Raw genomic sequence first — 16,819 nt, forward strand, 5'->3', positions numbered from 1 at the left:
TGATAGTGAATGACAAAATGACCTTTCATACTACACTGCGAGTACATAATGTACAGTGCATCATTTGGTACTCAACTAGTGAGTCAAATGTTTGCTTCCGAGTCAGTGATGTATGAGTGACCAGCGTTTCTGTATATATGATGTGACCATCTGTAATTTATGAGATTCCATGACGGTTAGGATGTTGTCTTAGAAGGTAGCTGCCTATGTAGGGGAGGAACAGAGCTAGTGTTTCCATTGGCACACATCAACACTGAGTTCAAAGTCCACTGGCCTGTACATAACACAAGAGCTGTGACGTCACATTTGACAAAATCATTGCTCACCGCGCATCAATCAAGTAGAAACACACAGCGATAGCGGCTCTATTCTTAGCGGGCACTAAAGGTTGACCCGTCTAAAGGTCTGGTTGCCCCGGGTGACAGCTGATGTCATATCCATGTCCAGCAGACTGTGGCTTTACACAAATGTCATCTCACACACACACAAATATGTTTATTGCTCACTGAGTGCAGCTGCTGTCGAAGCCTGAGCTCCAGTAAAACCAGAGGAAATCACAGAGTTACTGTGGCCGTTCTGACGCAGTTCACCCCAAATGACCTTTTCGATTGACCTGTTTGCGGTTTGTGTTCAAAATGTATAATTCAGCCATAAGAACACTCTGAGAACTGCAGTTCTTCTTGCTGGCTTTCTTCATTACGGGTTGTAAGTCCCTATGTTTCATTCTGCCCATGACATTAAAATGCTGATAAGTATCCAGTAGTAATACATAATACATCGTCTTAAAGGGATAGTTCACCCAAAAATGAAAATGTGAGTTTATCTGCTTACCCCCAGGGCATCCAAGATGTAGGTGACTTTGTTTCTTCAGTAGAACACATATGATGATTTATCCCTGGAAGAAATCTGGTGCTGGAGTTTAATATAACATTAAGATTGTCCCTATTGGTACATGTACTAATTAGATCGGTTTCTTTTTAGCTGATATCATGAAAAATTTTTGCTCTGTATTTTTTGGTATATTTATTTTATTTTATTTTTAAGTTCCTGTTTCATTCTGCTCCGCCTCTAAAATTATATTTCCTTTTAGGTGATATAGGTTCATATAGTTCTGTATACAGTAGTTACACCAAATAGTTACATCAGTTATTCTGTAAAATCTTGTTGTGTCCCAAATTCAAATTCAGAGTACATATGTGATTTTTAAAAAATGTTAAATTACTTCAGAAATCATATTTCTCTTTATCATATCTCTTTTTTCATTCGATGCTGAAAGTGGTGCAGAAATCACATGAAAAAAAAACATAAAACAATTACACAATAAAGTACCTTTTTAAAGGCCATTTTAGTTGATCTGTGGAACAAAACTGCCTCTTTTTGGTTCATGCGAGCATTTATCCAGCAGATAAAGCTTTCTTGGCTCTTTTACTGAACTCAAATATATGCTGCAAACTAGCTATAAATGCAGAGAGGTGTTCACATGTTCGGACATAAAAATAATCAAACAGTTAGATTTGCATATTAAACAAAGGAGAGTAAAACGAAACCTGAATACATGAACATAATGAAAAAGTCTTGAGAGAATTTACAATATACAGTTAAATGCAACATAAAGGACATTTCTTTTTGTATTTTTTATTGAGGAAAACGTGTCAAATCGTCAATCAATTGAACACAAAAATTATGCACAAAATAAGCAGTTAAAAAAAATGACATTTAGCAGCTTAAACAAAGATTTCAAAGCAGAATGACAATTAAATTCACTGATACAATAACTAAGAAAAACAAGCATAATGTGTGTTTGTCCCAAAAATGTGTTGCTGTTGTTTTTTTACAAGACATCTGAACACTAAGCATTTGGCATCATCCAAAAATGCCAAGAAAGTAACTCAAACTTCACAGAGCGAGTCCAACATCCCGCTGCCAGCAAAATCCACAGGATACCGTCAAAATGTCAAGACAAACTGGAGGGCGAGTGAGAACCACAGACACGTAAAATACTAAAAGAGGTGAGACGTCATGATCAGCACAGAATCAGTCTTTAAGAACACCGCAGATCACATTGATTAAAAACAAATGCTAATGCAGATTCTGCTGGATGTCAATCACTGCAACAGCCGTGTCTTCATTTCTTTAGAAATGCATCCATTGCTGTTTTTTAAAAGGGCCATGTTATGAAGAATCACATTTTGCTTCATCTTTTAGATGTACTATATTAGAGTTTCCTTATCTGGTATTCACAAGAAGCTAATAATTAATAAAGAAATCATTTCTAAATCTAAATTAATTATTTTAAAATAAAATAACATTAAAAATACCACCGCAGCTCCTAGTAAGTCATATAAGCAGGAGTGCAGGAATAAAAGTAAAGTAAGAGTCTAACAACAAATAGAGGAATTCTGAATCACTTTTGAAAAAGGTTGCATGGCCAAAACGGTGTATTAAAATATGATTTGCTCCTATAGAAGTCATCTATTTTTGTTAAAATAAAATAATTCAAAGCACTGTTTTGTTTGTATTTGTTTAGCTGCATGTCATGTGACCAACATCAGAGAACCGTGAACATACAACTGTGTTCTTAATATTGTTGTAATTATTAAAATATGAATTTAAAATCTCAGGAATGTACCTTTTAAAGTAAATATTTTAGTTCAAAGGGATTCGGGCAGACAAATACATTTGGAAATAAACATACTTTTAACATACTTTTTGATTTTAGAAATCAAAACTTGCTTCCCAGTCCAAAAAGAATATTTATTCAGACTAAACATCCACAAATTTCTTATAACAGACAGATGAATACATTATTCACACATCAGTGATGTCCACTGTGTGATCGGAAACTCACAGAGAATATGCCTTTACAAAAATCAGACAGATAAATGAACACTGGACCTGACAGCTAACCCAAATCTTGTGCACGAGCTGCACAAAGCACAGGGTTTGTGTTTTTTAGAGGTCTTTCGCATCTAAAGATCAGGAAGTGGTTGAAAAACAGTTCAAATGAGAAGCTAAAATATTATGAGTGGACCTCAATGAAAAAGTATGATATGACCCTTTTAAAATCTCATTCAGACAAATAATCAGAATTCCATGTTATGCATTGCAAATGCAAGCTTATTTCATCGTTATAATGCCAAATTGTCTCCAATTGAGCACACTTCAGTTGCATGCTGTGATATGAGGAATATTGGAAACTCGACTGCAAAGTTTGCATTCCACTGTGCTTCTCAGTCCTATTAAATCCTCGAGTCTGTTCAGCCAAATTGCCCATAGTAATGAAAGAAGCTGTGTTGATTAAAAGACATTTGTCGAAGGAGATAAACCCCTTCACCAGCTGCACCCATCTCTCCAGCCCTCCCTCCCTCCCTCCCTCGCTCTCGTCTGCGTCTCTCCCTCACACTCTCACTTTCCTCTTCCCTCTCAAGACTCTTTGTCAAGTCTAAACATATATGCCACGGCCCCGCCTGCTTCCTTCCGCAGCGCTATTAATCAAGAACAGGTTAACACTCTGTTACCAGCGGGTGAACGCGGGGTCACGTTCAGCCGGCGGAGCAGCTGTGACGGAGCACAGGAACACAGCGGCTTTTACTTCAGCAGGAGCTGTCGAATTCCCTGCTTGAATGTTACAGCAAATAGCGTCCCACCATCAGAGGTTTCTGAAAATACCTTTCATCTAGAAGCCTGGAAACAAACTTCATTCTCACCCACAAGCGTCGTCAGATAATCGTACTTGCGGTCCTCCAAGCCCACAAAGTGGTTCTGGAGGTAAGACTCCAGCTTGCGCTGTTGTTCGCTGATGTCCGAGAAGTCGATGAAGAAGCGGGAGCACATGTAGCGCTGGAAAGACTTCATCTCGGACTCGGAGGCGGCTCGGAAACCCCTGACCAGAAGATGGCAGTATTTCAGGAGGTCCATCAGGTAAGAAGTCCAGCAGACAGTCCAGCACTATGTTCTTGACGATCTGAAACTCCGTCTCTCCCTTCAGGTCCACGCAGAATATGAGGTCCAGGTCCTTATAGCCGAGCCCGCTGTCCCCGTGCAGGACGTGACTGGCGGCGGACCCGTTGAGACGCACGTCCCGCACATGGATGCGCTGCTCCCGCATGCGGCTCCGCACCGCCGTCACGATCTGCCGCGGCTTCATCTGCAGCGTCGGGAAGTTTCCTCGGCCGTGGATCGGGATGCTCTCGGTCAGGATGAGGTCCAGCCGCTGGACCTGCTCCCAGCTCAACACGCTGAAGTTCGCGCTGTCCTCTTCAGCCATGGTCGCGTCTGCTGGAGGAGTCGAGGAGCGATCTACTGCCTGGAGATGTTAGGAGGAGAGCTGAGGAGACGCATAATGCGCTTGATGCGAGACGCTGCGGAGGTCTGTGCTTCTTCTATGTGCTGCTCTGGAGAGGGTCATCCGCGCACGCAGAGCTGGAGAGTGGAGTATGACAGCAGTCTGGCAGTGCTGGAGCTTTCTGTGCGCCTCAGGTCACGCCTATCACTTCACCACACACACACACACACACACACACACACACAACAGCAACCCAATGAAAACACACGACTCATCTCTCCACAGCTGTGCGCTCAAACTCACATTTAATCATAGCACACAGATACGCACATTTACCTTACACTTTACGGTGTTCTTGTTACAGTGTAATTATACATTTAAGTACTGAGTAATATTAATTAACTACATGTACTTACTATATGGGTTAGGATTAGGCTTTGGCTTAGAGCCGTGGCGAAGTCTCCGTACACGCTCTCGCCGATGATGGTGGGGTGAAACGTTTTGGCCATGGGGTTCTCCGAGCACTCGTAGAAAAGCAGCAGAGAGTCGAGCTTAATCTGGAAAGTAGGATTAGGCTTTGGCTTAGAGTTACTTGCATGCATTTATGCTTTATTTATTGTTATTAAAATAGTAAGTAGGCTACATGTAACATGTGTAACAAGGACACCTTAAAATAAAGTGTCACACACATTTATAATAAAGTTGCAATATATCTAAAATATATTTACATTAAATGTAATACCGAAAAACATTTGACCAGCCTATCAGTAAACTACTCTAATTGCGTTTCTACTGAATGTCACTGGAGACTACAGGGATCCATGCAGAAGATCTTAAATAACGTACTGAATGGAAAATCACAAATAAACACATGCCATGTAAAGTCAAGTAGTGTCCTTCAGTGTGACATGCTCTACTTCATATTTGCTGAGTATCTTAAACGCCACTTTCTTATAAATTATTGTTAGAGATTCGGTTTGAGGTTATTCAAAGGTCTACTGGTAAATAATAAACGGCGGCTCCTCAAAGCTAAAGTAAAGTCAGTTTACTGTACTGTTTGCAGGAATACAAACCATTAGTTGTGAAATGAGCGTGAAATGTTATATTGTACAATTAGAAACAGCCCAAAAGATGCAAATTATTTTGACTATTAAGATGGCAAAACAACTTTGCATAAATATAAAATTCAAGGACACCTTAAAATAAAGTGTCACACACATTTATAATAAAGTTGCAATATATCTAAAATATATTTACATTAAATGTAATACCGAAAAACTCAGTTGAATTTATAATCAAGTACTTTACATGTGCTTTAGTAAGTTAGTCAACACATCAAAATAAGTGCACTTCTTTAAAGCACGACAAAATCATTAAAAAACATTAAAACAATGATTTAAAGTGTACTTTAGAGTAGAACTTTTAATTTGACATTATTACAGTGTACTTTTAAAAGTGCACTTCGGTGTGTTAAGAAACATGAATTTGTCTCTCTTTAAGTGGCTTTTTCATTAATATTACATTATCTGCAAGTACAGTTTTTTTTAAACATACTTTTAAGATTAGAAATAAATTACAAATGCACATTCAACAAGATTTTTTACAAGGTGATAGATGAGATGACAGACAGAGAGATGGATGGATGGACAGAGAGATTAGATAGATAGATAGATTAAAACCCTGTTTTAAAAATAAAATCACAAACAGTAATGTGCAATAGTCATATTAATTAAATCACACCATAGAGCAGTGCATTGTTTAAAAGTGTAATAAAAGCCGTAATGCAGCTGAAAATGCAAAAAAATGCCATTCTAGCACATCTGCTTGTGAGAAGAAATATAATGCAAGTCAATACAACACAAAGTAAATGAAGGGTGAGTGTCAGGAAGTTTGGTGTCTTTTATTGCCCTCTAGGGACGTGATAGAAAAGCGTCTTGAACATCAAATGACTCCATCTGGTTTGTTACACATCTGTAAACACCTGCACTTCCATTAGTTAGCACACTTAGACTTTTGAAAGTCAGTTTCACTTTGATCTACACGCCTAAAAATAAAGCTTCCAAAAGGACGTTTTTGCAGTGATGCCATAGAAGAACCGTGTTTGGTTTCCCAAAAAACCTTTCAGTGAACAGTTCCTTAAAAGAACCATTTGTCTTAGTGCGAAGAACATTTGAATCATATAAAGAACCTTTTGTGGAATGGAAGGGTTCCGTGAATGTTAAAGGTTCTTCATAGAAGCATCACTGCTAATAAAGAACCATTATTTTGTAAAGTGTGTCTCAGGACATCACTGTAATGTTTACTGAGCATTCTTTTTTTTAAAACGCCACCAAGTGCAAACTTCATAACCTGAAATGTCTGAGGGCCAGGCAGAGGTGAGTGTTCTGCTCGTGTCAGAGTGGGGCAGCTGTCGATCAGGATTCATCAGCGGACACAAAGCCCTGCGTCACTGCACTCACCCAGTCCTTTAAATCGGTTTGATCCCATTTTGCATAAATATAAAATTAATCTATTATTATTTATAACGCATGCTAGTGTTGCAATGATTCTTTATTCATAACTGTACAAGAAGAACATAGCCAGATTCTGTACACAAAAATAACTTTAAAAAAAAAAACATTTTGCATTGAGTTCTTATGAGATTTTGGATATTCTATGAGCAAGACCGGTAGACCTACAGCAGAAGAGGTGAATGCAATAATACATAACCTATAACTGACCACTGACCCATATTCATATCTGGATTCATCTTTCTTAATTACAAAAATATGGTTTTCATGTTATGGTGATAATAGCCAAACACAATCTTCTACATTGTCAGATTACTGGAAATGGAAGAGTTTGATTCTGTGCTTCAGTTTATTCGCTTGGCATGAGGAAAAATCATCAGGAAAAGTAGAGAAACTTACCACAATGATACAGTTGCAGTTCTTTTTCTTATATTACAGCGCCCCCATCACAAACAATTTGTCAGGAGTCCTCAGGACATCCATGTGTGCCAAGTTTTGACTTAAGAGTTCAGAAGATATGGATGGCTGAACCGAACAGCTGAATTAACCATTGTGGGCCACACTTAAATTTGATTGGCTTTTATGAAGACTTCATATGTTAAATGTGCATCTCAAGTAAAAGTGCATCTTCATGAACTTAACACTATATAAGATCACTTTAGGCCTTAATTTGTTATATTTCCAAAAACATATTTCCCAATCACTAGCCCACTCAGAAACAGAGGCATAAGCACATCTGAAAGTGAGCTGCAATTTTTAATAAGTGACTCAGAAGTGACCGGGCCAGAAGTCTGAAGCGTCCAGACGAGAGCTGCGGCTCATTTACTGTGACACGCCGCTGAGAAACACCCGCATCCTAACAAACAAAAAGATGTTGAGATTACAGCTGGCACGTTCACAAATCAAAATAAGTGTGCAAATGTGTTTGCTGCTGAACTCTTGTGTAAGGCATGTTCACTCTCTCTATGAAATAAACACCATGTGCTGTCAGCTATCAGCTGCTATTGACACGGCTGGCCATTGATTATATTTGTTTGAATAAATAACATGCTGAACACACGAGGCAACAATGTGCGGAGGTGTTCATGCATGCACGTTTATGTGCCACGAGGTAACCTTTGTATGGAGGTTTATTCTCAAAGGGTCAAATGTTCAAACAGTCTGTATATGCCTCATTAAAATCTTCACCAGTCATCATCAGTTACAGAGCGTAATGCTTACAATCAAGTTCAATTTAACTTCTCTTTTCTTCACTAACCCACACTTTTGCATGAGCTCTGCAGAAACCGAATTAGAAAGAAATAAACATGTCTGTTGTATTTATATTTGGTCACTTTATGCGATATTAGTAATCAGATTGCTATCTGATCATAAAAAAATATGGCTGATTACTCAGACTACCTCACACTGATGTTTGAGACTCGGACCAAGTGTAAATGCATCGTTCAGGCCACATTCATCTTAGCTATTATATACCTTTTTTCTATCATTTTGTGTTTAAAACACTAATGATTTCTGACACCGGTGACACTAGTGTTATAACTGAGCTGGTGAAGAAATCAAACAGTTTCCTGATTTCTAAATCATTTGCACTCAGCTCAGGGTTTCGAGAGGAAGGTTCTTCTCAAGGTTTTCATTCAGAACTCCTGGACATTAATGCTTTGTGTTCAATCACTGTGGAGTGTACAAATGTGTGTCCAAACATTTGACAATGTTTTGATGTGTCAAATTGACTTAATGCGATTTTGTTAATGACTGTAGTTCATGGAGACAGAGAAATAAACAGAAGAGCTTGAATGTGTCATTTGTACTCTGGTTTTCTTGGACCAGTAGCCTCAGTAACCATAGTAACTGCTGCTCAGTTAGTTTTGGGAGAACACCAGAATTAAAGTCATTACAGAATAGAACTTCCAGTCCCTTCTGAGTTCATTCATTCTAGTCATGTCAGGTCATTAAAAGTGATGTAATTTTTTCTATGTGAAATAATTTCTCCTATTCAGAGTCAATTATATGTGAATCATTCATTCGGTGCCAAAAATAACAGTACAGAAATAAAAATGTTAAAGTTAGCCAGTTAACATACATGAGGTGTCAACTATATTCGTAAGAACTTTTTAGAGTGAAGCTAAGCAACTATTGCCACTAAACATCACAGAAACCATCAAATCTATTGCTACAGCAAACTGATGAGTGTGCTGTTGTTTTCCCTCCAAAATGATGTCACTTCATGGTGAATGATGTCATTAAGAGTTTTGGTTAAGGAGTTTTAACAGGAAGCATCTAATCCTATACGAGAAGGAAAGGAAAAAGCTATAAACTGATAACAATTAAAATTATATTCCAAAGAAAACATGTTCTATTTGAAACATTTTGATTAGATAAAGCTAAAACGAGCAAACCATTGAAATATCCACCTTATTCTTCAATGCGGAAGTAAGCCTATGGGCGAGACTTCCGGTTGATTAGCCACTATAGGGAAATAATGAGAAGAACTACAACATGCAGTAAACGGTAAAACTGTTTGCACTACAAACTAGTGTGTTTGTAATTACGATAATACATTAAAATAATAGGGTAAGACACGCCAATTTGCAATATTAAGCAGCAAAACCAGTGATTTTGTACAGCTAAAAATAGCTGGAAGTGAATGAGACAGGAAGCAAGACCCATAAAATCTACAAATGGCCACACCCATTTTTACAGGAAGAATAAAGTGTTTGGTCACTTTCCATATAACAGCAATATGTCCTGGAGAAAACTTTGTGCCTGGAAGGCCTTTCAGGTGAGAAAAGAGTGGAGCTCATCTAATCCTATTCTACGTTTTGTAAAGAGCAGAGTGTTTCCCAGCGCAGCATCATCAATCCTCGCCCAGCAACACATGCCGGTTTCTCAGAAGTCTCTTTTTCACTACACACTATCCTGCCTTCGTAATGAATCCGATCTGGCGTCTAGCGGCACGTGCGCGGAGGAACCCCCATGAGGTCAAACGCGTGGGAGATCAGTGACGTCACTGCAAGGGTAAAGCACGTTCTGGGCACGCTCAGAATACTCTCCACTCGTAGCCTTAATTATTCAGAGCAATTGACTAACAAGAATCTGGTAATCCACACTGCTGCCAAATGAGATCAGAGCAGCCGGGGCATCTGGGCAAAGTCTCTTCGTCACTCTTTCCCTTGTAAAATCAAAAGTAACAAGGTGTCAGAGATTAAAAGTGACGTGCGACTGTTGACCTAAACTTAATAAGGTGAAATAAATAATGCATATATAATGCATACAAAATAAATATAATGGCAAATGCATAAATAATAGGGATACAGACTACGCTTTATTTTTAGATCAAGCTTTTGTCTTCTCAAGATGTTAACTGATGGACTGGAGTGGTGTGGATTACTTGTGGATTATTGTGATGTTTTTATCAGCTGTTTGGACTCTCATTCTGACGGCACCCATTCACTGCAGAGCATCCACTGCTGAGCAAGTGATAAAATGCTACATTTCTCCAAATCTGATGAAGCAGCAAACTCATCTACATCTGGAAGTGCGAGGACATTTTCCGCTAATTTGAATTTTTGGGCAAACTATTCCTTTAATGACAATAATAATGATATAAAACCAATATGCAGAACAACTCGTTATCAAAAAAAAAAAAATTATTCATGCAAACAACACATATTAAGTAAAAAAAAAATGTTTTGGTTACTTTATCCATGAATACTGTTGTTTTCAGTTGCATAATGGCATAATCATGAGGTTTGGGCCAGGTTTGAGTCTGTACAAATGAATCCCGGGCACATTTTCAGGATAGCTGGATGGTCTCTCCGTACAGAAAACTGACTACAACTTTACTTTCTGACTACAAATTTAGGAATGCATTTCAGCATGATAAAATCTCAGAGCAAACAAATAAGAACATTCGATAAATCAATTCAACACTAAGAACATTAGGAGATCTGAATATTTTATTTCCATTTGCTTGTCCAAGACTGAAATGATTTTATAAAGTACACAGTCCAAACTGCATATTTGTTGATGACGACGTGGTTTTTTGATGTATTTCCCTTCATGTTTCCCTTTAAAACAAGAGTAAGTGATTTACTTCATCCAGCAGGCTAGTGAGCTGCATTACCCAGGGTGTTTCCTTACACACAACAAGCAGTTTGGAAAATGAATGGATAGATCCATTAGTAGTGAATAGTTGTGAAAAATATTAGACATGATAGATGAGCCATTATGTGACATACAGCAAACAGCATGAAATGCAGCTTGTCTTAAACATGTCACGTTTGTATTCCCCTTAAAATGCTGATTTTGATGTTTCCAACACACAATGGCATAGATTTGACAATCTATTGAACTGATGTAATGACAAAGAACTGAATTAAATTAGCAACTCAACAACAGGGTTGAAAAGTGTCTTCTATATCCGGTAACCTGGCAGGGCATCATCGCTCCTCTCTGACTAATTCAGTCAAGCAAGTGATTATCATTCACCTCACTGCGCGTCTGGCAGATGCTTGAACTGGACGGTCGCAGTAATTACTGCACATTAGAACCCTTAACCATCATGCACTTATTTCTGGAGGGGTCATCTGATGCACTCTGCTTTTTCATACTCTGATGACTGTAACGTATGCAAAGAGGGGTTTGTTCGAAAGGAAAGGATCGTCTGCTTAATCAAATCACACCAAACATCCAATTCATTAGGATGGGCTTGAGATGACTGCATGAGCGCAAATTTGACAAATGAAAGGGAGCTGACATCACTCAAGTCACGTCACTGGAGATACGTTCTGCCCTGACCCCGACGACTGTAAAAAACACTGAGACAACGGCTCTGCTAAAACACGCAGCGGTGCTCAACGAGGACCGAGGACGTATGATGAGACCTTTATGCCTCAACTCACTCCTGTCTGGACAAAATCCCACATCTTGATGTATAACAGAACTATTCAAACATTCACATTAATTACAGTCCATTAGTAGGTAAGCTGATAAGACAGACTGAAAAATGAAGGGTGAACTCATGTAAGCTGGAACACATTTTTGCCATTGAGATGTCTGGGGAAAAATATCCCAATTATCCAAAATGGTGCTTTTAGTTGCAGCGCCCCCTATTGGCAGATTTGGGCGCAAATTGGTGCACAACCTCAAATTGAGCTGTCCTCTATGTGTATCGAGTTTCATAAAGTTTAGACATTGTATTGAGCCGATACAGAGTCAAACAGTCAAAATGGGTGATGCCAGATCGTTTAATTGGCTTACGTCTTCACATCCCTTTAATAAATCAAAATTCTCAACATTTTGTCATGAGGATCTTGGGATGATGCATGACAATTTTTATGTGAATCGAACCAATGGCCTAGAAGGAGAAAATTCAAAATTAAATAAAATGTCCCAGGGATGATAAAGGTACTATAGTAAAAAAAAAAAACTTCATTTCTAAGAGAGATTGTCTCTCATGGGCAAAATCAAACTTTTTTAATAAAATATGGAATGAACAATTAAAGGAACACGCCACTATTTTTTAAAATAGGCGTGACCGACGGAAAATGAAAAGTTGCGATTTTCTAGGCCGATATGGCTAGGAACTATACTCTCATTCCGGCGTAATAATCAAGGAACTTTGCTGCCGTACCATGTGTGCAGCAGGCGCAATGATATTACGCAGCGCCTGAAAATAGGCTAACTTCTGTCAACATAACCAACGTGACCACCTGCTTGCACATGGAGCGTGCTGGGGACTATTTTCGCAACTTTTCATTTTCCGTCGGTCTTAGTACACGAGGTAACTACAGAAGAGTCAAGTTTTAAATAGGAAAACTTTTGAAACTCTTTGGTCATTTTTGAGCGCAATGCTAACGGTCTAATCAGATTCAATGATCTATGCTAAGCTGCAGCTAAAAGTGCTACCGCCAGACCCGGAGATCGGCTGAATGGATTGGAAAACGGTAAAACTCAACTGTTTAACTCTAGGAGAGTTGGAAAATTAGCCTATTTTCAAAAATAGTGGCGTGTTCCTTTAAAGCTGCTTGGGGTTGGTGAAGATTTCAGCGTGTACCCTTGACATGATAACTGTAGAGTAAATGAACACACTCCTATTTATTTGACTGTATCTATTTTTTGTATACACACAGTACATATACATGTATGTAGATATATACTGGATATTTGTCAGTACCTTATTTTCCTCTATAGTGTTGTAATTAACATATTGCACATATTTCTGTTTAATGTACATTTCCTTGTTATTTATTAATAAAAAAAATTAAATCTTAGTTACTTGTTTTATTTTAAATTTTATGTTCTTTTATTGACAGTTTGTATGCAGCAATTTTTAAGAGGATAGTTCACCTTCAGTTGCTGGTCCCCATTGACTTCCATAGTATGGAAAAAAACACATCAATGTCAATGGGGACCAACTGAGGGTGAACTATCCCTTTAACTAACAAACAAACAAACAGACAGACATTCCAGGGATAAAAATTTATGTATGGACTTCTGTGGACTTCACTAAAGAGTTCAGAGGGTGCTTTGGTTCCAGAATTATGAACAACAAAAATGTACTTAGTATAGCACCAACTAGTGTCCAACAGATGTATGTGGCAGCGTGCCTGAGTAGTGGTAGGGATCTGGAATCATTCCACCAAACTTGAGATCTTTATGACTATTTAGGGCAGAAAAAGAATAATTGGTAAAAGAGTATAAATACAACAGGATGAAGAAATAAAGTGAATGAATCAGACAAAAACTGTTCATGGCAATTTTGAGGTTTGGGGTTTGGCAAACTTGACTGTTTGAATGTTTGAACCAATGCATAAAATGTAAAAACAAGGTATTACATAATATTATATGGTCTTGGCCTTGACAGAGTCATAGTGTTGAAGTTAAGCTGGAATGGCAAGTGATTAAAGGCAAATGTAATATTTTTATGTTAAAATACTTTCTCTCCTGGCAGATTAATATGCAGTAACTTTAAGTTAGTGGGGGTCTGTCTGGGTAACAGGGTAAACTTTAAGAGATGCCTATAATGACACACAAAACAACAACCACTGAAGCTCGTAATCATCTCTTTATTGCATGCCACTGCAAATATCTTCTCTTAACATTAAGCAAAGATGACTTTGAGGTATTCATTTTTTTTTATCTGTAGTACCAATCCTATTCTGCTAGTGACAAACATAAACGATCATTATATTGAACACCAAATGATAATGTTATTGATGTTAACTGCATGAGGAAGCGAAATATAAAATGCATATTCGTAAATCTCAGCTCCTTTCATTGTGCACTTGATTTTCTTTTACACCAGCTCTTTCAAACAGCCTTTGTGAGCAACCTAATAAAGTCTTTATTGCTTTTCACGGCTGATTGGATTTTCTTCGTCTGGTTACAATGTGAGTTTGCTCTTCATAAACACATGCACTAGCTGTGAGATGCAGATCACTGTAGCACTGCATCATAAAATAATAATAATTAAAAAAAAAAAACATTTTGGCACATGTGGCAACTCTTCGGGCTGAGAACAACAGATTACACTTTATATTCCAGTCTTTTCTTACAAGAAAACAGCAAAATTTATGAAAAAAAGCATATAGAATGTAAACGTATGCAGTCAAAGAATGCAAGTGTGCTTGCTGCAGAATAAGGTGATGAAAACAGAACATGGCTTGTGATGCACCTTAATACTGGCTGAAACGTGAGCGTGAGTGGGAAGTGTCACTGCAACCTCGCATCAGCATCAGTGTTTGTTCCAGGTTGGGATGGCGATTGGACCTTGAGGGGATCTCTCCACCAATATCAGCTCCTCTGGGTTATTAATGGCCTTGTAATGGAGTAACAGGTCCTGAATGGCTCGTTCTTCAATCTATGATGAAGATGAGATGAACGAAATATAAGGGTCAAATGATAAACATCAGGAAAAGGAAAGTCTCTCTTTTAAAGGTTTAAATGGTAATGCATTTTCCCAAGTAGAAATGTTTGAAAGCAGAGCAGGTTTGATTAAAACAGCATGGTTTGAATAATAGATGTCATACCATTTGACAGACTGTCATGTCCAATGTTATTGCCAAGTTAAAATTACGGTCTTGGCTGTCAACTGCTGACACTAGACTTTAATCTGGTGAATAAAAGTATGTTTATGTCACATGCACATAAGACAGAAGAATGTTACCTGTATGAGTGCTAGCGGTTTCTCGCGGCTGCGGATCAATGCGGCTTCCTGTTGTCTCTCCTCCTCCACAATGGAGGCAAAGGTAGAGGTGGATGGAGGGCTGCCAACCGCCCTCAGCACCCAAGGGCTGATGGGAAAAAACACAAACAGTTCAATGCTTACTAATGCAACGTCTGAAGAGAAATAAGGAAGTTGCTTCAAATCTTTTGATTAAAACTGATTTAAGCAGTAGGGATGTGAACTTAAGCTGCTTTCTGTTCTACTTCTCCTTAAAGGAATTGTTCACTCAAAAATAAAAATTAGCTGAACATGTGCTTAACTCTCAGGCCATCCAAGATGTAGATGAGTTTGTTTCTTTATCAGATTTGGAGAAATGTAGCATTGCATCACCTGATCAGCAATGGATGCTCTGCAGTGAATGGGTGCCGTCAGAATGCGAGTCTAAACAGCTGATAATAACACCACAATAATCCACACCACTCCAGTCCATCAGTTAACATCTTGAGAAGCCAAAAGAAACAAATCCATTATTAAAGTGTTTCAACTTTAAAAACAGCTCTAAACAAATATGTGCGTGGATTCTGATGTGAGACAACAGGAGATGGACTTTTTCACTGGAGGAAGCGTTATTATAGATTATGGACTTGTATTTTAGCCTGAAGAAACGGTTTGAAGTTAAAAACAAATAAATGATAGATTTGTTTTTTACAAACTTGCAGCTTTTGGCTTCTCAAGACGTTAACTGATGGATTGGAGTGGTGTGGATTACTTGTGGATTATTGTAATGTTTTTATCAGTGTTTTTATCAGCTGTTTGGACTCTCATTCTGACGGCACCCATTCACTGCAGAGCATCCACTGCTGAGACAGTGATGCAATGCTACATTTCTCCAAATCTTTTCACATGAACAAGCAAACTCATCTACATCTTGGATGGCCTGAGGGTGAATACATTTTCAGCAAATTTTCATTTTTGGGTGAGCTATTCCTTTAATGATACTGCTGATGTTCTATTAGTTAGTTTTAGGTTGAAAGAATGGACAGTGTACTTGTATATTGCATATTTTACAACATCGTTCTGTTTACATTGTTGGAAGAATGCAGGCGGTCCAGAAATGTTCACAGTACTGAAAGTCATGAAATGATTCCATTAATGAGCACAAATTAAAAACTTTAAATAATACACAACACACACACACAAAAAAATATTTTCGCCTGAGAACAATGATACATGGTAAGTTTCTAAAGCCAGTCCGACTGGCTACTGCCTTCTCAGCGTGTGCTCGTAAACACAGGTGACGTCGAGCCCCAGGGATGAGTGTGTTTGTGACAAAGTTTGCCCTTATCAATAGAGATTACGATCACAGCTGGGCAGTGGAGCGCTGCTGATAAATATTCAGCCCTGTGCTTGAGTGCTGGAGTCAAACACGAGCACAGCGGGCAGCTGATGTGACAGACAGACAGAGAGACACCTGGCCACAGTCACACACATCTGCAGGCTCAGGTCAGATCAGCGCGACACATGCTGGAGAGAGAAACGTCCTGAAGAACCTGCCGCTAGACATCACCACAACATTCTTTTGCATAGACTACAAAACTTTGTTGGCATTAGTGGAAGTGCATTAGCATGGTTCAAATCGTACTTATCTGACCGCCATCAATTCGTAGCAGTGAATGAAGAGGTATCATATCGATCACAAGTGCAGCATGGAGTACCTCAAGGCTCAGTACTAGGGCCGTTACTCTTCACGCTTTGCATGTTACCCTTGGGAGATATCATCAGCCTGGAATTGAACTGCTTGTTTCGTCTGGCCAGAGGAGAACTGGCCCCCCGACTGAGCCTGGTTTCTCCCAC

The 16,819-nt window shown here is 38.6% G+C and overlaps 2 protein-coding genes across 2 annotated transcripts in view; both read right to left on the minus strand.

The window, feature by feature from the left end:
- Positions 1-3,703: 3,703 nt before the first annotated feature.
- LOC107713908 (protein FAM46A-like) lies at positions 3,704-4,536 on the minus strand. The gene has a single exon (XM_016519556.1). It carries the CDS (start codon positions 4,265-4,267, stop codon positions 3,704-3,706), a length of 564 nt encoding a protein of 187 aa, XP_016375042.1. The 5' UTR covers positions 4,268-4,536.
- Positions 4,537-13,282: 8,746 nt separating this feature from the next.
- The window catches only part of LOC107713925 (inhibitor of Bruton tyrosine kinase-like), a 38,109-nt gene continuing 34,572 nt past the window's right edge, over positions 13,283-16,819 (minus strand). The window contains exons 27-28 of the mRNA XM_016519593.1: positions 14,966-15,092; positions 13,283-14,659 (exon numbers count right to left, since the gene is read on the minus strand). Of these exons, the coding sequence (XP_016375079.1) occupies positions 14,534-14,659; positions 14,966-15,092 (253 nt within the window). The 3' untranslated portion in view covers positions 13,283-14,533. The remainder of the gene's footprint in view (positions 14,660-14,965; positions 15,093-16,819) is intronic.

Source organism: Sinocyclocheilus rhinocerous, unplaced genomic scaffold (genome assembly GCF_001515625.1).
Source record: "Sinocyclocheilus rhinocerous isolate Xijiao unplaced genomic scaffold, SAMN03320098_v1.1 scaffold1470, whole genome shotgun sequence".
Taxonomy (NCBI): domain Eukaryota; kingdom Metazoa; phylum Chordata; class Actinopteri; order Cypriniformes; family Cyprinidae; genus Sinocyclocheilus; species Sinocyclocheilus rhinocerous.